This window comes from Cyclopterus lumpus, chromosome 17 (assembly GCF_009769545.1).
Source record: "Cyclopterus lumpus isolate fCycLum1 chromosome 17, fCycLum1.pri, whole genome shotgun sequence".
In the NCBI taxonomy this organism is placed as follows: domain Eukaryota; kingdom Metazoa; phylum Chordata; class Actinopteri; order Perciformes; family Cyclopteridae; genus Cyclopterus; species Cyclopterus lumpus.
This window is the reverse complement of record NC_046982.1, coordinates 12,852,965-12,877,823: the sequence shown is the minus strand read 5'-3', so window position 1 is coordinate 12,877,823 and position 24,859 is coordinate 12,852,965. Positions and strand designations below refer to the sequence as shown.

The 24,859-nt window shown below is 38.9% G+C and overlaps 2 protein-coding genes across 2 annotated transcripts in view; one reads left to right on the top strand and one right to left on the bottom strand.

The window, feature by feature from the left end:
- Positions 1 to 13,472, top strand: part of LOC117746758 (dynein heavy chain 8, axonemal-like) — a 35,444-nt gene extending 21,972 nt beyond the window's left edge. The window contains 43 exon segments of the mRNA XM_034556067.1: positions 81 to 215; positions 304 to 426; positions 515 to 728; positions 815 to 924; positions 1,013 to 1,176; positions 1,260 to 1,452; positions 1,543 to 1,665; positions 1,754 to 1,884; positions 2,727 to 2,880; positions 3,751 to 3,915; positions 4,112 to 4,338; positions 4,467 to 4,585; positions 4,683 to 4,786; positions 5,077 to 5,253; positions 5,342 to 5,509; positions 5,730 to 5,945; positions 6,126 to 6,263; positions 6,348 to 6,475; positions 6,623 to 6,794; positions 6,884 to 7,039; positions 7,113 to 7,208; positions 7,210 to 7,269; positions 7,353 to 7,535; positions 8,042 to 8,150; positions 8,260 to 8,282; positions 8,284 to 8,442; positions 8,445 to 8,515; positions 8,837 to 9,027; positions 9,123 to 9,244; positions 9,325 to 9,440; positions 9,532 to 9,734; positions 9,863 to 9,936; positions 10,058 to 10,210; positions 10,359 to 10,514; positions 11,081 to 11,197; positions 11,275 to 11,376; positions 11,482 to 11,608; positions 11,611 to 11,641; positions 11,761 to 11,917; positions 12,001 to 12,153; positions 12,410 to 12,599; positions 12,825 to 12,946; positions 13,166 to 13,472. Coding sequence (XP_034411958.1) covers positions 81 to 215; positions 304 to 426; positions 515 to 728; positions 815 to 924; positions 1,013 to 1,176; positions 1,260 to 1,452; positions 1,543 to 1,665; positions 1,754 to 1,884; positions 2,727 to 2,880; positions 3,751 to 3,915; positions 4,112 to 4,338; positions 4,467 to 4,585; positions 4,683 to 4,786; positions 5,077 to 5,253; positions 5,342 to 5,509; positions 5,730 to 5,945; positions 6,126 to 6,263; positions 6,348 to 6,475; positions 6,623 to 6,794; positions 6,884 to 7,039; positions 7,113 to 7,208; positions 7,210 to 7,269; positions 7,353 to 7,535; positions 8,042 to 8,150; positions 8,260 to 8,282; positions 8,284 to 8,442; positions 8,445 to 8,515; positions 8,837 to 9,027; positions 9,123 to 9,244; positions 9,325 to 9,440; positions 9,532 to 9,734; positions 9,863 to 9,936; positions 10,058 to 10,210; positions 10,359 to 10,514; positions 11,081 to 11,197; positions 11,275 to 11,376; positions 11,482 to 11,608; positions 11,611 to 11,641; positions 11,761 to 11,917; positions 12,001 to 12,153; positions 12,410 to 12,599; positions 12,825 to 12,946; positions 13,166 to 13,459 — 6,126 coding nt within the window. The 3' untranslated portion in view covers positions 13,460 to 13,472.
- Positions 13,473 to 19,502: 6,030 nt separating this feature from the next.
- On the bottom strand, positions 19,503 to 24,628 carry LOC117746812 (retinal homeobox protein Rx2-like). The gene is made up of 3 exons (XM_034556123.1): positions 24,346 to 24,628; positions 20,281 to 20,537; positions 19,503 to 19,940 (listed from the first exon to the last, which is right to left on the bottom strand). The coding sequence occupies exons 1-3, from the start codon at positions 24,626 to 24,628 to the stop codon at positions 19,503 to 19,505; spliced, it is 978 nt and encodes a 325-aa protein (XP_034412014.1).
- Between the last annotated feature and the right edge of the window lie 231 nt (positions 24,629 to 24,859).

Genomic DNA, 24,859 nt, shown 5'->3' with positions numbered 1-24,859 from the left:
TAAACTAATTGAAGTAATTTTATTCATAACATTTTTGCTTTAAGGTATGTCTGTGAAAGATAAATATTGTATTTGTATAGGCTGTACTGCTTATTGGTGAACAAGGGACAGCTAAGACTGTGATGATCAAAAGCTACACAAAAAAATACGATCCTGAGACGGACCTGTCGAAGTCCCTAAACTTCTCATCTGCAACAGAACCCATGATGTTTCAGGTAGAATATTTATTATGTTCTCTTTGCATGGCTTTGTATAGTCTAAATAGTTTTTTTGTTTTACAAAAGTTTTTCCCCACTGTTACAGCGAACAGTGGAAAGCTACATTGAGAAAAGGATTGGCAGCGCCTATGGACCCCCAGGGGGACGCAGGATGACTGTCTTCATTGATGATATCAACATGCCCATTGTCAATGAATGGGGAGATCAGGTGTTTATATAGCAGGTTTTTTATTTATATATATATTCACTAATTCATGTTCAGTCTGAATAACTTGTGTATGTGACTATCCAACTAGATTACCAATGAGATAGTACGCCAGATGATGGAAATGAGAGGCATGTACAACCTGGACAAACCAGGAGACTTTACCACAATTGAGGACGTACAGATTCTGGCTGCCATGATTCATCCTGGTGGTGGGAGAAACGACATCCCACAAAGACTGAAGAGACAGTTTACGGTCTTTAACTGTACTCTACCGTCCAACACATCCATTGATAAGATCTTTGGTAGCTTTCTCTAAAATTATACATATTTTGGCTTACTTTAGGATGTATGAAACACTTCAATTGTTTTGAATGCTCTTTCTCTGTAGGTGTAATCGGCTGTGGATATTTCCATTCATGCAGGAAGTTCAAGCTTGAGATTTCAGATATGGTGAAGTGTCTAGTGTCTGCTGGGAGGATTGTATGGCAGTGGACAAAGGTAATCACTTTAAATATTATGTGACATGGATTAATGGTATTGATTTGTTAATGAAGACATGACATGATTTGATGATTTCTCATTGAAGACAAAAATGCTTCCTACACCATCCAAGTTCCACTACATCTTCAATTTGAGAGACTTGTCGAGGATCTGGCAAGGAATGTTAAACATTAAGGCAGAGGAGTGTAATGATATTCCTACTCTCTTGGCACTTTTCAAAAGTGAATGTACAAGGGTGATCGCTGACAGGTGCAGTGCTTACATAAAGTGAATACAGCTTTTAAGTACAACAAAATGGCAAAAACACATACTGAAACAATGTTTATCTATAGGTGTATTTGCTCTGAGGACAGAGAGTGGTTTAAGAAGGCTGTATCCCGTGTGATTCAAGAGCATGTTGACCCAAGCCTTGTCCCAGAACTTCATCCTGAGCCATACTTTGTGGACTTCTTCCGAGATGCTCTCGAGCCCACTGGAGAAGAAGACGATAATACCTGTTTTGATGCCCCCAAAGTTTATGAACTGGTATGAACTTGGTATTTAGACCATTATATGATATCTGTACTATTGATGTAAAAAACTCACCAAAATCTAAGTAAACTGACATTCTGGCAGGTGCCAAGTTTTGAGTTCTTATCAAAAAAGCTGATGATGTATCAGACCGAGCACAATGAGATCGTAAGAGGCTCCAGTCTAGATCTGGTTTTCTTCACGGATGCCATGACTCATCTTGTCAAGGTCAGACTAAAAGCCAATCTAACCGATGCATATCCTGTAGAGTAAGCCATACATAATTCTGATTTATTTGATATTTACCTTTGTATAGATCTCAAGAATCCTTCGAACTGACAATGGCAATGCCCTGCTCGTGGGAGTGGGAGGATCAGGGAAACAGAGCTTGACTCGGCTGGCTTCATACATAGCTGGATACAGCATCTTCCAGATAACATTGACAAGGTAAAAACAGGAAAAAGAAAACTGTCAGCATTTGTGAAGCAATTTGAAAGAAGATAGCTATGCAGCATCAAGATAAGGTGGTAAATAAGGTGCAAACTCAAAGTCTCTATGTAGTTTTGTATTTTGTTTTAATGGAATAATATATTATATCTCGGGGCGACTGGGTCAGTGGTTAGCAGGTCTGTCTTTCAATCAGGGGGTTGGTGGTTCAATTCCCGCCCTAGTTGATGTGTCCTTGAGCAAGACACTTAACCCTGATTTGTTCCCTGTAGCTGTGTCTACAGTGTATGAATGTAACATGATTGTAAGTTGCTTTGGATAAAAATGTCAGCTAAATGACATGTAATGTAATATCTCAATTATAATTTACACATTTAATTTATTTGTACATTTCAATTGGTAGGGTAAAACATTTAGATAATTTGTTAATCTGGAAAAAAGATTATTCTTACTTTTTAAATTACATTAATGACTACTTAAATTATACTGTAGATCATAAAAAGGCCTGTTAAATTCCACTTGGTAGCAATGAACAAATGCATTCATCATTTAAGGCCTACATTGTCCAATAAAAGCAAGCCTATAACTAATATTATTATTCTATGATTATTTGGGTATGTGATATTTTGGACCAGAGCTAATGTTATCTACATTTCTGTTCATGGCAAGACCATTTTTATTAGAAAAGGGAATATTTTAAAATGGCACTAGACGTTTGTTACAAAGCAATATAATACGTATCTCATGAACCCTTGTCCTGTTGGTATCCAGATTAACACTTAGAGTAGAATATACAGGATATACTTTGTTTCTTACACTGCTATGTTTTTTGTTTTTAACAGAACATACAACGTAAGTAATTTCATGGATGACCTGAAAGTGTTGTACAAAACAGCTGGCGCTCAGGGAAAAGGCATCACCTTCATCTTTACAGACAATGACATAAAAGAAGAAGCCTTTCTTGAGTACCTCAACAATGTTCTTTCTTCCGGAGAGGTAAGGACTTCACTTCCACAGTAAAACCTTCGACAGTACCAGTGCAGTGCCCGTTCATGATGTGCCTGTTCAGAATGGAACCATTGTTTAGCCTGTTGTGTTGCTACTTACAGCTTTCTCGAGAACCACTCATACAAACAACTTTGACACAGCTATTCCTTTTGTCCTGAGCAGTACACCTGCCATAACATGCCACACCCAAATTGCCTCTACTCATGTTCAGAAACGCAGATATAAAACACTTCATGAGAAAAAACACCAGGGGCAGACTTTACCTTTAGGCAAAGTAGGCAACTCCCTGGGGACTCAACTAAAATGCCCCATAACAGCTACAGTCAGGGGCTTAAGTATTTGGACTGTGAAACAATTCTTCTAATTTTTTTCAACCACATATTGACTGCTTTATTTAAGATACATTGCAGTTGTGTAAATAGGCAAAATAAAATAACACAGTCCAAACACTTATGGACCTGACAGTATGTATTTATTAAAATGTTTAGATATGAATAATATTGGATGATGTTAATATTCTAACTCAATGTACCCCAAAATAACCCCTGAACATGCCCAAGTTGCAGTTACTTGGGCGTGACTCTTTAGTGTCATAAGTTGGTATCATATCTTACATTAGGGAAGTAAAGAAAAACACACCCAAGTCACTATCACATTAATAAAATACACATGCAGACAGAAAGAATTTCTTTACTTTATAGTTGTGATACTCTATAGATAGTTATGAACTTTCCTATTTATTGTCATTAATAAAGTAATACTTCCTATATCACAGAAACAAAGAGGTCAGACAAAATAGTTCTCAAAGGAAAGCTTTCACTTGTCCTAATTATTTCACTGTCAATTATCTGTGTACAGGTGTCCAACCTTTTTGTTAAAGATGAGTTGCAAGAGATCACCCAGAACCTGATCTCTGTAATGAAAAAGGAGTTTCCTCGTGTACCACCAACTTTTGACAATCTTTATGACTACTTCATATCCCGGTCCAGAAAGAATCTGCATGTAGTTCTTTGCTTCTCACCGGTAGGTTGAATCTTTGTCTGTTACACAAAAGCAGTAACCTAAAGGTAGTCCCGATACTTTGTTTCCTTTATATTTCTCTGTATTTGTTTTGTGTAATGCATGCCAATTGTAAACTGTTGCATTAAACATGAACTTACTAAATTGCCCCAACATAAGTGAATATTCACAATTGAACATTATCTGTTCTCCTTGACAGGTGGGGCAGAAGTTTCGTTCCAGATCCTTGAAGTTTCCAGGGTTAATTTCTGGCTGCACCATGGATTGGTTCACCCCTTGGCCCAATGAGGCTCTTGTGGCTGTGTCCAACTATTTCTTGTCGGAGTTTCCAATGGTTTGCACTGCAGATGTTAAGGCTTCTGTGGTGACCACCATGGGTACATATCATGACAAAGTATCTGATACCTGTGAAAGCTACTTCGAAAGGTACAACACACAATCATATCTCGGTACACACTGTTACATTTAAATGATTAATATCAAGATATTCGAAAGATTTTAGTGCAGAGACATATTTTACATGAACTTAAAGTTGTACGCTGTTTATCTTTCAGGTTTCGAAGAAGAACTCATGTCACCCCTAAATCCTACCTCTCTTTTGTAAATGGATACAAAACACTGTACTCTGAAAAGCACAACTATATCAACACACTAGCAGAGCGCATGCATGTCGGTAAGAGAGTTTTGGCATTGAGGTCATGCTATAAAGAGGACATGTATGAAAAGGTCTACTCAGAAAAGGGATTTTAAAAGATGTTACCGATTTCTAGGCTTGAACAAACTGATGGAGGCTAGTAAGTCTGTGGCTCAACTATCCAAACATCTTGAAGTCAAGGAAAAAGAGCTTGCAATAGCATCGAGCAAGGCTGAAAAGGTAAAGTAAATAATAAGTCTCCAGTTTGCACAAGAAATGGATAGATGGTAACTTTTCTCAAATCGACTAAATTTCATAAAAACAAGCACAAAAGGTTGCAGCAAGTATGACACATTGCTCGTTAATTAACACATTTATGTTAATTAACCAGTCAAAGGGAGTTATGATTATTTGTCATTATAGAATGAATATCTACCCCAGGTTCTGAAAACTGAATGAAAGCTCAACAGCTTTTGGTATTTATGGGATACCATTTATTATGCCAGACATTTCTTGTTGCATTCCTATAGGTGGTGGCAGAGGTGACAGTCATTGCTGAAGCGGCTACCATTGTAAAGAACGAGGTCCAGGTTGTGAAGGATAGAGCCCAGAAAATTGTGGATGGAATTGAGATAGAGAAAGCTTTTGCAATGGAAAAACTTGAGGCTGCCAAGCCAGCTTTAGAAGAAGCTACCGCTGCACTAAATGTGAGATTTCGGTGACTTCTTTGAACATAATAATGTGATAAAGACCATAAATACTGTGCATTGCATAATATAATATTAAATGTTACAGACTATCAAGCCTGCTGACATTGCCACCGTGAAAAAATTAGCCAAGCCTCCACATCTGATTATGAGGATTACGGACTGCTGCCTGCTGTTGTTCCAAAAGAAGCTGGACACTGTCTCTATTGATCCAGAACGACAATGTCTTAAGCCCTCATGGGCAGAAGCACAGAAGGTATATACGAAATATTTCTATTTTAGATTCAGTTGTTTCTTTTATTAGTTGGGATTGTGCTCCAGTTACTCGTAACCTGCACATTGTAAATGAATGTAAGTTACAGTATGTATGTTCTGTAATGTTGATAATAGTAACAAAATACAAAAAGTAATCAATATTGTGAAGTTACTTATGTGTTATGCTATGTTTTGTCAAATTTCCCTTGTTTACTCTTTAGCTCCTTGGTTCCTCTGGTTTTATAACCTCCCTCCAGCAGTTCCAAAAAGACAAAATGAATGAGGAAACAGTAGAACTGCTCCAGATGTACTTTGATATGGAGGATTACACAATGGAAAATGCCAAGAAAGTATGTGGTAATGTTGCTGGTCTGCTAGCATGGACCCGGGCTATGTCCACATTCTTTGGCATCAACAAAGAAGTGCTGCCACTCAAGGTGAAGTTGATTTTCATCATGGCAGCTAACCATTTTATGCAATGTAGATCTGACGTAGTTGACTAATAACTTTAGTAATGGGTTCAAAACTTCTGTTCGGGAATGCATATTAGACATCATTTGTATAATAATGATACTTCTTTGGTTTTGTGAACTTTTATGTCCTCTTTCTGTGTGCAGGCTAACCTGGCCATTCAGGCAAACCGGCTAAGAACTGCTAATAATGAGCTAGGTGCGGCTGAGGCTCAGCTGGCTGAAAAGCAAGCAGAATTTGACAAAGTCAAGGCCAAATGTGATGCTGCCATGAAAGAGAAACAGGTGTGGTTTAACCTGTTTTAATATTGTATTTATTTTAAGCAAAAAATAAAAATAGTTGATAACCTAAAATTGTGCCCTTTTCAGGACTTATTGGATGATGCTGAGATGTGTAGGAATAAAATGCAGACTGCATCTACACTTATTGATGGACTTAGTGGAGAGAAAGTTCGCTGGATAGAGCAAAGCAAAGAATTTAAATCACAGATCAACAGGTAGTGAAAAAAAAAAAATTATATTCTAGATATATCGGGGCATCGGGGACATGCATTATTATTATAATTAGGTCTGGCTTTTTCAGAGGAGATTTGCTAATATTGATCGTAAGAGAATTTAAATGATCCTTCTTTTCTTCTTGGCAGACTTGTGGGGGATGTGCTCCAGCTCGCTGGCTTCTTGTCTTACTGTGGGCCGTTCAACCAGACTTTCCGTGACATGTTGTTGAAGGACATCTGGGAGAAGGAGCTTAGGAGGCATAAAATCCCTTTTACAGAAAATCTCAACCTCATTTCTGACCTCGTAGACCCTCCCACTGTAAGTACAACATACCCTTCTTTTTATTTTACAACATTACAAGCTGCACAAAGAAAACGTGATGAAACACACGCTTGTTTTTATTCAAGGTAAGCGAGTGGAACCTTCAAGGACTCCCAGGAGATGATTTGTCGGTGCAGAATGGCATCATTGTCACAAAAGCAACACGATATCCCCTCCTCATAGATCCCCAGACTCAGGGAAAAGCTTGGATTAAGGAAAAAGAAAAGGCTAATTCTCTCCAAGTACATAGTACAAGTGCAGTACAACATAAATGAGTTGTTTTTGTATGGAACTAATCACTGATCTTTCTTTCAGGTGACATCACTCAAACACAAGTTCTTTCGCCCTCATTTGGAAGACTGTCTTTCTTTGGGACGCCCACTGCTTATTGAAGATGTATTTGAGGAACTAGGACCCTGCCCTTGACAATGTCCTTGAGAAAAACTTTATTAAATCTGGGACCAGTTTCAAGGTAATGTAGCTGCCATTACCACTTGAAATCATCAATACAACTAAAATGTGTCCTCTTCTAAATCCTAGATTTGTCTTGTGTAGGTTAAAGTGGGAGACAAAGAGGTAAATGTGATGGATGGCTTCCAGCTCTACATAACCACCAAACTGCCTAATCCAGCATACACCCCAGAAGTCAGTGCCAAGACATCCATCATTGATTTCACTGTCAACATGAAGGGCCTGGAGAACCAGCTGCTTGGTCGCGTCATCCTCAGAGAGAAATATGTCAGTGTCCATTTTTTCTGTTGTACAAAAAAGGTGTTTCCGACATGGATATTTTTTATTAGCGGTAAATAATTGAGGGCGGCTGTAGCTCATGGGGAGAGTGGTCGTCCTGTAACCACAAGGTAGCCGGTTTGATCCCCGCTCCGCTCTCCCCATAGTTTGCATGTCGAAGTGTCCCTGAGCAAGACACTGAACCCCCAGTTGCTCCCTGGGTGCTTCAATGTGCTTAATAACTAAGGATGGGTCAAATGCAGAGAAGAATTTCCCCAATAAAGGGATCAATAAAGTATACATTTTTATATATTAATATTAATTAACAGTACAATATACAACAGTTTATGGTGAAAACAGTATTAAGAACTTCAGGCTTTTTGGGGCAATGTTTTGAGCTTATATTGCATTATTACAACAGTTTTGAGCATGTAATATTGATCATACTTAGGTCCACTCATTATTTGTAATTGCACTAATAAGCTGTGAATATTATTTATTTTTTTAATTCACAGGAACTAGAGGCAGAAAGATTGAAACTATTGAGGATGTAACCTGCCAATAAGAGAAAGATGAAGGAGTTGGAAAGACAACTTGCTGTACAAAACTCAGCAGGCACAAAAGGTACAACATTTCCTGGTGTAGGTTAATGCTAGTTGCTTTATTTTATTTATTTAATCTGTATTTATATATTTCTAAAAATAATAAAGTGTCTTTGTTTGTGTGATTAAAGGATCCTTGGTTGATGATGACTCCAATGATCGGCATGCTGAGTACAACCAAGCAAACTGCAGCTGAAGTTAGTGTAAAGCTCAGTGTTGCAGCAGATGCAGAGTTGAAGATCAATATAGCTCAAGCAGAATATCGTCCAGTTGCCTCCCGAGGCAGCACCCTTTACTTCCTCATCACAGAGAGTGAGCCATGGTCAATGTCATGTACAGACCTCCCTCGGTCAGTTCCTCAAAATATTTTGACCTGTCACTGGAAAGGTATGGTTTCACCAAAACTGTTTCACAGAAATATGTCTGAACAGCCTTTGCACTTGTTTTGAGCCCCATGGACCTTATAGTGTATGTCACACTGTTTACATATTAACTATTATATTATACATATTAAATGTATTACTCTAACAACCAAGAGGTCAATTTGTAAAAAGGTGGTAAGTGGCCAGGCTATAGGTGCTGTCAGGCACTTCAAGGTGTACTGTGTTGAAAATAACTGTTATTTTCATCTTTGTCATTTTGTCATATAGAGACAACTTCTTGACCACTCTCTCTCCTCTTTATTATTTTTACTCTTATTTCTTGCAGGTCTGAGAAGTCGTCTAAAACTCCAAAGCGAATTGCAAACCTTATTGAATGTCTGACCTATGAGGTGTTCAGATACACAGTGAGAGGCCTATATGAAAACCACAAGTTCATCTTCACACTCTTGCTGGCTCTCAAGATCGACATGAAGAGTAACAAAATAGAGCATGAGAAATTTAAAATACTTATTAAAGGTAAGATAATTATCACTGCTGGGAAAATTGAATGCACCTTTTTGTTATGGCGTTATAGCATCATACCATGATAACTCCTTTAAATATACCAATAGGTGGCGCTGCTCTTGACCTAAAGACCTGCCCCACAAAACCATTCAGTTGGATCCTGGATATGGTATGGCTAAATTTGGTGGAACTCAGCAAATTGCTACAGTTCACTAACATCTTAACCCAGGTGAGCTTGAGTTCCTTTGATCATATATCTGAATCCCCTATAAAAGTGTCCTCACAAGCTGAACATTACATATTTTGTAGGTATCGCAAAATGGCAAACTCTGGAAAGCATGGCTCAATCGTGATGCCCCAGAGGAAGGTGACATCCCAGATGGATACAACTCCCTTGATGTCTTCCTTAAACTTTTGCTTATAAGGTTGGATCCTGCTGCTAGTCATGTTGCTTATATGTTCAAATAAATATATGAAGTTTAATTCAAGTACTCTTACATGCTAACTCTTTCATAGGTCTTGGTGCCCTAACCGCACCTTGTCTCAGGCCAGAAAGTATGTAGGAGAATCCTTGGGGCGAGAGGTTGCTGAGCCGGTCATCTTGAACCTTCAGCGCCCATGGGAGGAGAGTGATCCTCGCACCCCTCTAATATGCTTCCTTTCTATGGGTTCAGATCCCACTGACCAAATTGAAGCAATTGCTAAGAAACTTCAACTTGGTGAGCTTTGCTTCCCTATAAAACCTACAACTTGTTCAAGCTTGTTATCTTAACTCTGAAGAATCATGCTGCATGTCATGAATTGTGCTGCATGTAGTGATCTTACTACATTGAGTTGTGTCTTATAGAATGCAGAGCTATATCCATGGGGCAAGGACAGGAGGTGCATGCAAGGAAGCTTCTTCAGACATCAATGACAGAGGTATGTATATATGTGTATGTATATAAGTTAATTAACCCTTTTTGTTGTATGAAGCATACTTTTTAAAGTGATGGCTGTACATTTCAACTGATCTGTGTCCTCTGTATCTGGATATGTAAAGGGTGGCTGGGTCCTTCTGCAAAATTGCCACCTGGGCCTGGAGTTTATGGATGAGTTGCTAGAAACTATCTCAAATGCAGAGACCATGCATGATACTGTCAGGGTGTGGATCACCACAGAACCACACGATCAATTCTCCATCACACTCCTACAGGTGACACTTTAAAAATCTCTTTAAGGTGTTATGAAATTCTTACCTCATGTATTACTTTATATCTTGAGATAACCTCTACAAATACTGTTTGCACTATAAAGTACATGTACATGCCCAGAGCAAGTTGTTGTCACCCTTTTACCTCTAGTCTTCTATCAAGTTTACCAACGATCCACCCCAAGGAGTGCGTGCTGGCTTGAAACGAACATTTACAGGAATTTCACAAAACCAGTTGGAAGTCAGTAACCTGCCCATGTGGAAGCCCATGCTGTACAGTGTGGCCTTTCTCCACACCGCTGTGCAGGTACTGTCCATTCCAGGGTCAGGAATTAGACCGAGGAGTCAATGAAGATATATGTAGCTCTTGGCACAGTTATAGACTGGAAGCGAAGTTCAATCTAAAGGGAATCCTGACTTAGTTATACATCATATGATGGTTCTTATTTTTTCATTGTTATTTGGAAAGCGAAATGTATGTATTTATACACACATTTGTATGTATTTATCATAGTGTTAATTGTAATGTGTAATGTGACCTCACAAAATGCTGTGGCAAAATAATGTATACTGAATGAAATTACTGGTCAACAATTTGGTGTAGTTTTACATTAAAAGTTGTCTTTATGACATTATGAATATTTATGAGGGCCTTGAACTATAATTATACAATGCTGTAAGCCGATTGTAATGTATTAAAAAAAGAAATGTTATAAAGCATTTTAGACATGGCCACCAGAGAAAGTGTAACCATATTTTTCTTTCCAAGATAGTTAGTGAAACATGTTCTTCATAATCACAGTTTTTCTTTAGTATGATTTGATGCTTATTCACTTTATATATAATCATGTGTTTGATTGATTTCTTTCTAAGGAACGACGTAAATTTGGACCTTTGGGTTGGAACATACCATATGAATTCAACTCCGCTGATTTTACTGCAAGTGTTGAGTTTGTTGAAAGACACTTGGATGATTGCAGCCCCAGGAAGGTGAGAATTAGGCAACAGCAGTCTGACTCTAAATATTATTTGACCTCACTTCCCATACATGTTGTGCTTTCCCACAGGATGTGTCCTGGGTAACTGTGCGATACATGCTAGCTGAAGTGCAATATGGAGGAAGGGTTACAGATGACTATGACAAACGCCTGCTCAAGTGTTTTGCTCGTGTAATAATCCCATTTTTGTGTTCATTCTCATTTAACATTTAAAACGTTAATTTCATTTATTATTGATTTATTACAATACATGACAATGGGTGTTTTACATTGCAGGTGTGGTTCAGTAAAAAGATGTTTGAGCCTACATTTATCTTCGCCTCGGGCTACAAAATTCCAGTCTGCAAGACAGTAAAGGAGTACATGGAATTTATTCAGAGTTTGCCCACTATGGATTCACCCAGGTGCTGGGGCTGCATCCTAATGCTGATATCACGTAAGAAAACATGATCCTAAAACCATTAATGACAAAGATACTGTTCTTATTATATGTAAATATAACGTGTCACGTTATTGCTAACATTGCTTTCATACTTTGTGTTCAATGTTGACCAGGTATCAGACTAACACATCTGCTGAGGTGCTAGACACAATCACAAATATCCAGCCCAAGGAAAGCGGCGGGGGATCTGGAGCTACTCGGGAGTCAATTGTTTACAACATGGCGGAGGACATGTTGGAGAAACTACCCCCTAATTATGTGCCACATGAGGTGTGTTTGTTTGTTCATTATGTCTTAGTCACCACTTTTTGCATCAACTGAAATCTAAATTCAATGCAATTTTATGCGTTAAGGTCAAAGCCAGGCTGTTGATTATGGGAGCTATGAATCCAATGAACATCTTTCTACGTCAGGAGGTGGATCGAATGCAAAGAATCATCAGTGTGGTTCGCGCTAGTCTGACTGACCTGAAACTGGCCATTGATGGTACTATCATAATGAGTGAGGTCAGATCACTAATTCCTTTTATTGCTCACTCTAAAACATCTGTGCTTCACTGGTTGTTTCTTAAAACTCTAACCTCAGTTCAATTCTAAAAAATTTTCCCACTGTAAATATTTAGTGAATATATTCATATTGTATTGTAATTACTGAAACTAAAGTGTAAAAGTATTTTTTCTAAAAATGATTACATTATAACATTTTCTTTAATTATCATGAGGGTGTAAAGTGCTGTGAAACTGATCTGCACTTGGCTCTTAGAACCTCCGTGATGCTCTGGACAATATTTTTGATGCCCGTGTGCCGAACCTGTGGAGGAAAATCTCCTGGGAGTCATCCACACTGGGCTTTTGGTTCACGGAGCTTCTGGACAGAAACAAACAGTTCCATAGCTGGGTGTTTAAAAGCAGACCCAGCTCTTTTTGGATGACAGGCTTCTTCAACCCACAAGGTGAGTAAGAGGTTGTTGTGCAGAAGGGCATTTGAGTTACCTCACAACAGATTACATTAAAATACATTTAATAAACACTAAAATGCACAAAATCTAGAAGTGTTGTATTAATGTGTTTACGGTGTTAACCTGTGCTAAATGAAGACTTCCAGCAACTGACGCCATCAGCTGGGGTTGAATTGATATCAGATTTTTGCTAAGGTCTTCTCCGGGGGATGTTTGCAGGGTTCTTAACAGCTATGAGACAAGAAGTAACAAGGGCAAACGCAGGCTGGGCTCTGGACACAATCACTCTGCACAACAAAGTGCTAAAGCAGGCACAGGAGGAGATCACAGCCCCACCTACAGTAAGTCAAAAAGCAAGGATAGAGTGGCATTACAGCAACTAATAACAACAATAATGCTAGCTCTCCAATGCAGCTTAAACTTCCATTTATGATGAACTTGGAGGGACATTGCAATAAGTATGATAGTATTATCTGCTTATTTTGATTGTGAGTGAACAATTGATGTTTATTCTTTCAGGAAACGTGCATTATTCTCTCACTGTGCTTCTCCTCAAACAGGAGGGAGTTTACGTTTATGGTCTGTACCTGGAGGGCGCCGGCTGGGACAAGAAGAACAGCAATCTCATTGAGTCCTCACCCAAAGTGTTGTTCACACCCTTGCCTGTCATCCACATCTTTGCCATTAACTCCACTGCCCCCTTGGATCCTAAGCTATATGTCTGCCCCATCTACAAGAAACCAAGGCGAACAGACCTGAATTACATTACAGCAGTGGTGTTGCCTACCTTGCCGTCACAGCCACCAGATCACTGGATCATGCGTGGGGTTGCCCTGCTCTGCGACATCAAATAAAAGACAGCTGATGAAAAATGTATTTTTTATTATCAAATGCCTGTCAAGAAGTATATTTAAGATATATATACTAGTACTTTTACACGAAAACTAATGCTATTGCTATGCTGAAAGTCTGAATGCGGTTGCTAAATCTAGTCACGTTATCTTCACTCTGGAGGAAGTCACGTTGTATTGGAATTCTGAAAGGAATGACTGAAAAGTGAGCTCTCATGCACTCTCACAAATACAGTTAGATGTGCATTTTGTTCACGTCATTCACACATTCCCTTATAAATCAGGGAGGATGTCAACATGTTTACACATTTACATGTAATTTATATGATATAGAATGTTGAATTAAGATTAATAATAATAATGCATTTCATGATACTCAAAGACACATAATTATAACATCCTAAAAGCTAAAATACAGGTAAAACAAATGGGAACTTTCTCAGTCGCTCGGACCCTAATAAATAAAAATAATAAAAAACATGGAGCAGACAATCACACATTAAAAGCAGTTCTGAACAGGTGGGTTTTGATTTGCGATTTGAATATGGAAAGATCAGTGCAGTCTCGGATGAGATGGGGAAAGAGTTCCAGAGGGAGGGGGCAGATATAGAGAAGGCTCTGTCACCCAAATCTTCATAGCTTTCCATAAACAGTGAAAAGTCTTGACACCTACTCACCGTTGTGAAAAATTGCCCTCAAAAAGCACATCAAATGAAATGTAAAATGATTTAGTGCTCTCAAACAAAGACTGACAAATCCACCAACAAGAATAAAAGAGGAAAATGGGGAGAGAGATTAATACCCACACCCTCATAGGACTCCATGTGGGGAGGGACCCTGGACCACTACACAGGTTAAGATACTACAGTTATCAGTAATCAAACAAATTATCTACACAGACATCACAGTACCAATTGACGTCTGTGCTTGTTCTGTATGAACAGGACCTGATGAAGCCGTGTGGCTTCAAACTATACAAATCCAGTCTACTAAGGACAGGGTTGTCAAGTTGACCAACATGTTTCCATCGCCATCCCATCCTGTCAGTCCCACTGTGTTATAGAAGCAAGTTAGAGTCTCCTATTTGATCTTGCTGCTTTTTGGAAAGTTAATGAGATGTTGAGGCTGACAATTATGTTGTATACAGGATGGTAGTAGAGATAAAGCCTGAAAAAAACCTCTGAAGATGAAGCCAACCACTCACACCAGGACCGGAATGCAGGTAACGTCCTTTTGGAGAGAAGTACTAATGAGTAGTTGTCTATGAATTTTGCTGCACTAAATTCTGATCCAGTATGTATTACAGTTCAGGCCGATTGCTCCCTCCAGGTGGGGGCAAACTGCCTACCCCAAGCGAAGGAGTTCAAGTATCTCGGGGTCTTGTTCACGAGTGAGGGTAAGGTGGAGCGGGAGATCGACAGGCGTATCGGTGCGGCTGCAGCAGTAAAACAGGCGCTGTACCGGTCCGTCTTAGTGAAGAGGGAGCTGAGCCGGAAGGCAAAGCTCTCCATTTACTGGTCGGTCTACGTTCCAACCCTCACCTATGGTCACGAACTCTGGGTCGTGACCGAAAGAACGAGATCTCGGATACAAGCGGCCGAAATGAGCTTCCTCCGTAGGGTGGCCGGGCTCAGCCTTAGAGATATGGTAAGGAGCTCGGACATCAGGGGGGAGCTTGGAGTCGAGTCGCTGCTCCTTCGTGTCGAAAGGAGTCAGCTGAGGTGGTTCGGGCATCTAGTCAGGATGCCTCCTGGACGCCTCTCATTAGAGGTTTTCCGGGCACGTCCAACTGGTAGGAGGCCCCAGGGAAGACCGAGGACACGCTGGAGGGATTATATCTCCCGGCTAAGCCTTGGAACGCCTCGGGATCCCCCAGAATGAGCTGGAAAGTGCTGCGGGTGAGAGGGAGGCCTGGGTCGGCCTGCTCAACCTGCTGCCACCGCGACCCGACCCCGGATAAGCGGGTGATAATGGATGGATGGATGGATGGATGGATAAATTCTGATCCAGTATGTATTACAGTTCAGGTATAAACAGGCTCTTAACAGTCACTCCCCATATATATTTAGCTTCTAACCAATAGAGGAACATGAGACAGGTGTTCTAATTTACACAAACCAATCCAGAGGTGTGATAATCTGAGGCATATTTGTAATTTTGGGCTATACTAAATATGTTGAATTGATATGGATAATATTTTGAGTATGACCTTAATCATTTGTCATCAAGTTGACAAAATAATGTGTTGAAACTGCTCACTATCTCACCATTTGTAAAGTTACGAAAATTATAACATGCAACAGCAATGAGGCCTGCACTACAGTCTGTAATTTTTGAAAACCCCTTTTATTAAATATAAGATGGCAAAGAGGAAGACACTCTAGCCAGTTGATTGTCTACATTGTGTTGTCATTCTGGTTAAGTTACATTTAGCATTCTCTAATTTTGTTTCTAAAGGTCAGTGTTAGTTTAATTAGTCATTCATTAATTAGTCAGTTAAAGTTATGTTGAGTAACGAGTACATGTTAGTCAACGCAATAAATGAAAAACTTAAGCATTAACATGTGTGCTAGTGAATGCTATGCACATGTGTGACAGGCGAGGGAGGGAGTGCTTTTTGGGGACGAGCAACTGGCGCCAGCCATTATAATCCCCCTACCCTTTAAGTGATCCACAATTAGGTCAACGGGGAAAAAGGGTGTCTTTTTGAAAAGTGTTCTTAATCAAACCCAATTAATTCCGCTCCTTTCCCTTATTATTTCCACCGTGGACCACGTCCCGCTAGTCAGCCTGTTAACTAGAGCCTGGGCCCCAGCGAAGGTCACGCTTGGTCAAGCAAAATAACATAATAATGTGTGTAATCAAGTTCTGAGGGTCTCTCGAGTAAATTCTTGGTGTTGTTACATTTGGTCTTTCTGACATGGGTGTGGTGAAAAAGGATTATTACTAAATATAGCATATTCTAACACTTTTCATCTACCTCCCTTTTCACTAATGCCAAACTGCTGAGGCAAATACATTTAATTAATATGCTCACCCTGCAAAACTAAAGGGTAGCAATTAGAAGCTGGGAAATGGGAGAAATAACTTAAAAAAGGAAATTAGGTACAAATAAATCTTATCCTGGGCAATTATTTTCGTAGTGCAGAGGTGCAAAGAGGCCTAAATATTATTTGGTAAAGTTTGATATATGTATTCTTATTACTATGTTCCCAAGAGTCTTCTGCTCTTGCCCCTGACAAAATGTCCAAGGCTCTAAAACTAAGAACAATACGAATCATACTGACAAGTCTAAAACAGCTGATATGTATGGACAAGAAGCAAGTCTTTCAGGGTCTGAGCAGAGGAAGTCCATTAAATATGGTTAAAGCCTGGTAAATATGTTTTTTTTTCCTATTTCAATGGATCACCGATCCAGGTTTTAACCCAACTATAAGCACAGAGAGACAGCGACCTCACCAAGACTCATTTATAGCACACAATATTTGTATTTTATTCTAATGGTGCTATTTGTATTTTCCCAACAATTTCTCTTATTATTCCATCGGCCCCTCTGGTAGCTCAAGTGGTGCTCTGGTGCAGTGTTATCAAATCAAATAAACGTAACCCTGCACACATAAGAGTTGTTCTTGCCCTGAGAGAATCTTTGCACATCGTTCCATTGTAATATACTGAACTTTGAACACCTCTCAAAATGCCTCTGTTTCAGTATCGAACACGTTAATATCCAAACCTTCAAATACATTTTTCTATAGACATAATCTGTGAAGCATCTGACAGACGCGTTTTATTGATTAACAAAAAAACACTCGGTCACAAAAATGGTTGGTTTTGAGTTTAGGTAGTCTGCCTACGATTACATTGTTGAGTATAAGTACTCAGATGCTAAATAGATCTTTATACAAACCTGCATCTAAAAACAAATTGGACCAGCTAAACCACACAGGCGACTGGAGGGCAATTAGAACTTGAGCCCTTGTGGCCTCTGCAGCCTGGCCTCCTGACACCCCTGGATGGGCCTGATGAAGTGGAGCTTCATCTGCCTAACGGCTTGGCAAAGCTCCACAGGCCTGGACGAACACAACAGGCCTCCATCAGGCCAACTCTCTCTGTCACAGCTTACATGGCCTATTGTACATAAGTGCTCATTAACGACACTAAGTCATGTTGCTAGCTCACTAATGCATGTGTAGAAATAAAAAAACAAGATCCACAATCAAAGTGCTTCTACAGTGGTGCTACTGTAACTTTATTCTGTTTTGCACATGGCCAAAAGAAAAAAAAATCACATTCTGAAAACTTTATGAAAAAAATATTTTGAAAATAATAAACATCTTGACACATTTATACATGTATGTGTTTTACAGAGATGTTCTGTTTTATTTCTTTGGCTTTTTAGTCCACTGTTGTCAACAGGGATTTGTAACAATATCAACAAAAGCAAACTATAAAACTGACAGTGTGGTTGTTGTCATTTCTAAAGGCCATGATATATAGAACGTTCTGAAGTGATGTAAATATTCCTTACACTTCTTTATGCCACAGGGGACTTTCATTGGCAGACGAATATCAGTAAAACCTTCAGGTAAGGAATGCTAACTAGCTTAATGACACATTTAGTAAGTTACTCTTCCCTTGATTCCATTCAATTAGATGATTTTGACGTGTTTCAAAAGCCACAGAGAAAATGTTAATAGGAAAATATAATTTTTATAGCCTAGCACCCTTCTGCATAATTTGAATGCACACACACCAGATAAACACACACAGTTTGAACACACAAGCAATATTTTCATCCATGTATGTCTCTGACAAAGGTAATTTGCTGGTTGTGGTTTAACAGTTACATCAAACTGCTACTTCCAAGGGTTAGAGAGGCTGCCAGCACCCATTAACTTTCTAACTCTTAATCCACCTTTTAATGAATATTTAGTCAACAACGGAATAAAGTTAATTCTTTACCAATAAGATGAAGATTTAAGACGTATCATTCATAATAAAAAAACAACCTTGATATGTTGTGCCGTATATATGTAAATTAGAAATTATATAAATGTTCAAGCTCGGGGGGAGGGGCATAATTAAGCAGGTCTTGAAAAGGATTTTTCAGGGGCATCTGAGGCCATTCTGTCTATGGCTGAGAATCCGGGGTTAATCGCTTTAAAAGCAGTAATTAGGTGTTAAGAGGTATGCTTGTCTGTTTAAATTAGCCTCCCAGCCAGATTAAGCTCTGTGACTTCCGATAACCTCCACCATCAGGGCTCAATGCTCTCCAAAAGGCCAGTTTAATGATTTAAATAAGACACATATCACTTTTGGACCAATCAAAATTCAATGTAAGTGGTAGCAGTGTCTTTTTTTTAAATAAAAATGTGTGCCCGCTTTCAAAGGACCTGAAGATATACTAGAACATTCTGGGCAATAACTACAATGTTCAGAAACAAATAATAGATTGGAAATACAAAAAGAAAACCCAACAAAAGAGATAAAAGGGAAACAACCTCTTTGAACAAAAACAAATGTATCCTAACATTTTCTATAGACAATCTAGACACCAGCAAAATCCCAACACACAGCAGTGTTCATTAAACCACATAAAGATATTGTCACTTCAGGGGAGCAGGGAAGTCATACACATAGGTTCATGTAGAGAGAGTTGAGGTCAGTATTACATTTCTTTAATCTTTCCAATAAAAAGGATTTAAGACCGCAAACGTTGCTACTGCTGACCACATGGCTCTTCTTAGCCTCTTGTGAATTTCAGATTGCCAGCACTGTATCAAATCTATCAGACATTTACTAGATTAATGTTGACACAAAAGTGTTAAAACATTTACCTTGATAATGTTCTCTAAACAAGAGTCTATTCCCAAACCTTCTGAGCTAAATGCCTGTCAGAGATTTGATAATCAAATATTCAGTCAAAAAATGTCTGACTTCTTTTGTGTCATGTCTTCGTCATGGGTACATGAAACAAACAGTGGAAAAGCAGTTTGTAAACATTCATGGGAGCAGCTCAAACATCTCTCCAGAGTGGCTCATCAGATTACATGTGCTGCCAGGTTTTATCCATTGACTGAATGTGCTCTTTGGCCTTCATCCTGAGTGCTGCAATACTCGAACTCCTGTCATCCTCCATCGGGTATTTATCGTTGAAGCTGGGTGTGCACTGATAGGGAGGAGGGCCCATTGGCTGCATACCTTGGACCATACCAGGTGGGGTGTTGAGATAGCTGTGGCTTGGATAGGCAGGCTGCATGCCCTGCGGTGAACCCATGAACCCTGGAATGGTATGCATGGGTGTAGCACTGGAGATGGGCGAGGTCAGCCAGGGATCGAGGGGCATATGGTTGGCCACTGGCCCAACGCTAGGAGGCATCGGAGGACGATTGAAGGATAACATGGGGGAATCATGGAGCTTCATAGTGCTTGTGTCCATCTTCTCTTGACGTCTCCACTTGGCCCTGCGGTTCTGGAACCACACCTGAACAAAGAGAAATTAATTAAGAATTATAAAAAAATATTCATCATGGAGAAAGAAAAGAAGATATATAACATTTAGATAAACTTAGTCAAACTAATTTGGAAACGTGGTTTTATGAGAAGTGTTCTCCAGGTTAAACTTAACCCAAAAGTGTATAAATGGTTCTTACGGCTGGATGCAACATGAAGTATGTTAAATTATAAATTATTTTTGGCCTAATTAGCCATAACTTTAAGCTGCCGTTTCTGCTCAGTACTGCACAGGCAATGTAACCAATACCACTACCATGGCTTTGTGCCAACATCTTCATCATACCATTAGGATATCATATTGCCCTTACCTGAACACGAACCTCAGGCAAGTTAACCTTCATTGCCAACTCCTCCCGGCTGTAGACGTCTGGATAGTGGGACTTCTCGAAGGCTCGCTCCAGCTCGTGAAGTTGATATGTGGTGAAAGTGGTCCGGTTTCTTCTGTGTTTCTTTTTTGTGTGCTCTTCTTCTGTAACGGCCTCTGGAGACTCTTCAGCAATGTCCCCTTCCTTCTGCAGGTTACTCATTTCTTCATCGCACTTGTCTCCGGAGAATAGGTCAGATTCTAAAATAGACATGAAAGTATACATATAGTATGATGTATAAGATGCCAGAAAGTACAGTATATCCAATCACACATCCATTAATTCACATTTTATTTTCATTGCCATTTTTATTGATGTTTTATTAATGTTGACAAACATAAAACCAACAGATTTTAAAATTTAAGAATTAATGAAATGTTTGGTAGTTATTAGTTTAAGCATCCTCGTAGGTAGATCCACTGGATCAGCTGTCCTTTCCGTAGTCTTCATCACTGTTTTGGGTTCTAGATAATATCCATGTCACCACTGTTCTTCCATCTGTGCTCTCAAACAATGCATCCGTTTTCCCATTATCTAGATTTCCTCTTCTGTCTCTATCCATTGTTCCCGGGTAGGGGGATCCGCTCTACCCGATTTATTTGTGATAGCTTTTTTCTAGCTATCGGCAATATTTTGACCAGATACCTATCCCTTATTTACACATTTTATTATTTTATATTACAATGACACCAGTACCATGCAGCTCATACGGTTATAATAAAATAATTTCACAAGAATCACCCCAATATCTGCAAATTTGTGGATTTTTTAAAATCTTTTATATTTTTTGCCAATCGCAAACACTGAATTACATTTTTCTTTTATATATTTACACATTTATTATTTCTAATTGCCAGCAGTATTTGAGAAAATGACTCAACTTCTCACTTGATTTATTTCCTCAGTAAACATTTTTAACATGAGTTGATGATTTCAATCGGTAGTCTTTTTTAATACATCATGACAATTAAGCAGGGTATGCTTTAGGGATCCGCAGTTTCGTCTTACAACTTTAACCCTTTCACAGGGTGTTTTCAGGTCATGAAAGTTACAGTAATGGGAGCCGTTTTGGACGCCTAAAAATGTCACATTCTAGCTCCACTCTATGGTTCACTTCTGGTTGCATAATTCTAAAAACTACTCGGTCAGCAATTATTCATACTGAATAATTAAAAGGTTTTGAGGCATCAAAATAATAGGTAAAACGTTTTTCAGAGCAGCAATTCATAAAGTTGAAAACATTTGTTTTTTTATGGACAAATCCAGGCAAGGTAATACATATGAGTTTGCCTTTTCAAGAGTCACTCCCCACATAATTATCACCATGTCAACTTGTTTCAACCAGACATTTAGTTACCAGCATTAGAAATGTCTGACTATCTGAACTTTATTGCATGAATATGGATTACATTTCACAGCTATTCCAAAAATTAGGTGTCTTATTTCATTCAGCCTGGAGACTGCAAGCCCGGAGATCTGTTTATTTATTTATTTAATCAAATAATTCCTGAATGCATTATACTTTATCTACCATATGTTGTCTTTTGTCTAGGACAAACCTATCTCACCAGAAGAAAACACCTCTACTTATGTGTGATTTTTGATCATTTCAAAATGTATGTAACATTTTAACCTGCAGTCTGATCAAAAAGTGAAATCCTAACTCTTCTCCTCATGACAAAACAGCTGAGGGCTTGCAAACACCAGGGGTTTGGCAAGTCCAAATGACATCAGGTCTTTCACTGAATACTTCCCCTGCTGTAATCATAGTAACAGATGCTACCAGTTAAACCTATGATTCCCTGCCTCCTCTAATCTAATAAGGGACTTAAGTTGGCTTCTGCACAAATTGAGTAAACAGTCATAGTCCAGATTGTGTCTTCCAAGACATGGATGTAGAGCTAGTGAGCTTGTTAATCATACTAAATTGTTTAAGGCAATATGGTCAACAGATAAATGGTTTGAAATAATGATGCCAAGCAGCAAAATCTTTGCTTTCCGGCTAGTTTTTGAAATCTTTAAAGCATGATTGTGTTAAAGGGTCCACCATGAGACAGAGCAGTATGATGGCTTTTATTACCAATTTAAAGTTACTGCCATTGTGCTTTCTGCTAAATTGGAAGAAAAGTTGTTCGACATCACCACCATTCTTTGTATCATTATTAACCGTAATATAGTGAACTCTGGATTAAACATGAAACTCTGTAGGCAAAGGTGTCATTTTCATATGTTAGAATTACATCTTTACAAGTTACAGGTATAAAGCACCATAAATGAGGGGTGTAGTTTACAATATCAGTCATGTCTATGGAGCAAATGGTCCTTTTGATCACCATTAAGCTTAATATCTAAATTAATCACAAATAAAACTCTTGCCGATTGATGGGAAGTTTAAAAAAAAATCAAATTTTGCCCCAAGACCAGTATGAACGTCTTGCCAAATTTTGCTTTAGTCTATGAAGCACTTAATAGTAGCAGTATGTTTTTTCATAGGTGGAAGCTACATCAATATTCCATATATCAGTTGATATTAAAACAGTCGTTTGTTGTTACACCCAACATATACAGAAAAGGTTATGTGTCTCTGGGTTATTAAAATATCCGCAGTTCTCAGGCGTACACAAGCTGTAAATGAATAGCAGGCCAGCGTCATGCATGGACACCGAGAGAAGATATGAGTTGCAATTGATCATGTCCATTATTCTACAGCATTACATTGCATTTCAGCAGTGATTTTATAGATTTTCAAAATACAGAAATTGCTCAATGTCCATCGATTATATCAAAAAGTATAGTCATGTCTATCCCAGGCTTTAGTACAATATTAGCATACAAGTAGTCGTAACAGAAAAGAGAATAAAGACTAAAGTATGTTCCAAACAACTTCCCTTATTACATTCAAGTTTAGCTGATTTGCAGTCGGTAGAAATGGCCGACAACAAGCTAATTTTACTCTTCTCCTTAATCTTGTGTTTCCAGCCAGGCTCACCTGTATGTCAATACTTACAAAAGACTGCTGTGTGGACAAGCATCATTCTCATCCACAGAACATTATTTTAAATTTGCCCAACATCCCAAAGTGGCCAAAGGCTACAAATATCCAGACGGAATGAATCTTGCAAGAAGAGCACAGGTGTAAGTATTTACATTCTTGGCTCTCCTTCATTTAGATTTGCCATGAAGCTAGCATGCACAATACCAGGACTGTGGCACTGAAACACTCCAAGGGAATGTAACCGTTATTCATATTGGTAAGTAAAGGCGAAAAATAAGAACTGAAACACCAAAAGTGGAAGATGTGTGTAAAAAAAGCCTTGTAACCGTTATGTTCCATATCCAGTAAATTTGCAGCCATAATAAAACATTTTTTAATTATTTAACTCAGATCAAGCTTCATATAGATTAAATTAAATTTTAGAACAAGCGGATACAGAGTGATATTGTAAGTAGTTTTTTAAAGCTACATATGTGTACAGTTAATTGTAAAATGAGGATTCAGCACAGTAGCTGGGACACTCGTGAGATTACTAGGGCACTAAGAGGCGTTTGCTATTATTTCCTCTTTCTTTGGTTGCCTTTTTATTTCTGTTGTCGTACTGCAAAGTGTGTTCTCCGTAGATGAAGTGGACAAATATAAATTCACAAATATGTAGTACTTTGCGTCCCCATTTCCACTCACCAAAACTGCCACCGTTATTGCTTATTTTGCATCGTTTGGGCTTAAGTGCTAGTTATATTACATACTTTACATTACTGTCATTTCAGATTAAATAACACATCATGAGAGTAGTTGATAAAAGGTGGCATTGAACTTTTTTAAGACAGGTCACTGGTCAAATACATTTGGGAAAACTGTGTGGGAGTAACGTGTTTTAAACCAGACATATGGCACTATGGGAAACACACAGCTCTACTTCCGCTTGTTGTACAGCTTAAGACAAAAGTGTCATTATGATCCTGTATTAGAGAGTTTTTGTGCCAAATAGTTTCTTTTCTGAAAAAACTCACCATGGTAGGAAGAATGTTGGGAGCTGTCACACAATTCTGGAAGGTGCCCATAGGGATCTGAGGCGACCTGCTTCTCAGGGTGCTGTGCGTTTTCACTGTTGGCTTTTTGGCTGTCGTCATCCCCTTCCGAATGGAGTAAAGGGTCCTGGTCTTTAGTGAATCCCAGTATAACATCAATGCTGTGGACCCTGCCTCCACCACTTTGCCCAGCACCTTTTGCCATGTCATAGTTGTCCAGGCAACTATCGTCCACTATTCCCAGGGTATCCATTGACAAATGCATTCGAGCCTTTTGAGACACCTTTTCTCTTTTTTGTCAGAAAAAAGAAAAATGCTACCAAGTGTGACAAAGCAGGGCAGTTGTTGTACAGAGCTATTGTTCTGCTTCACGTGAAATGGAGCAGATTTATGTCAAGTGTGAGGGCCGTATCCTTCAAGGAGACTGAATATATTGTTTACACAAAAGCCGAACCAATTCACATCTTTGTCTGCAAGGGAATGAGAGAGAAGAAAG

Excerpts from the sequence above, each read along its gene's own strand:
- LOC117746812 (XM_034556123.1), bottom strand. The coding sequence starts at position 24,628 with ATGCATTTGTCAATGGATACCCTGGGAATAGTGGACGATAGTTGCCTG. Across the intron at positions 20,538-24,345 it reads CCAACATTCTTCCTACCATG|AATCTGACCTATTCTCCGGA; the intron begins GTGAGTTTTTTC and ends TGTCTATTTTAG. Across the intron at positions 19,941-20,280 it reads TGCCTGAGGTTCGTGTTCAG|GTGTGGTTCCAGAACCGCAG; the intron begins GTAAGGGCAATA and ends CTCTTTGTTCAG.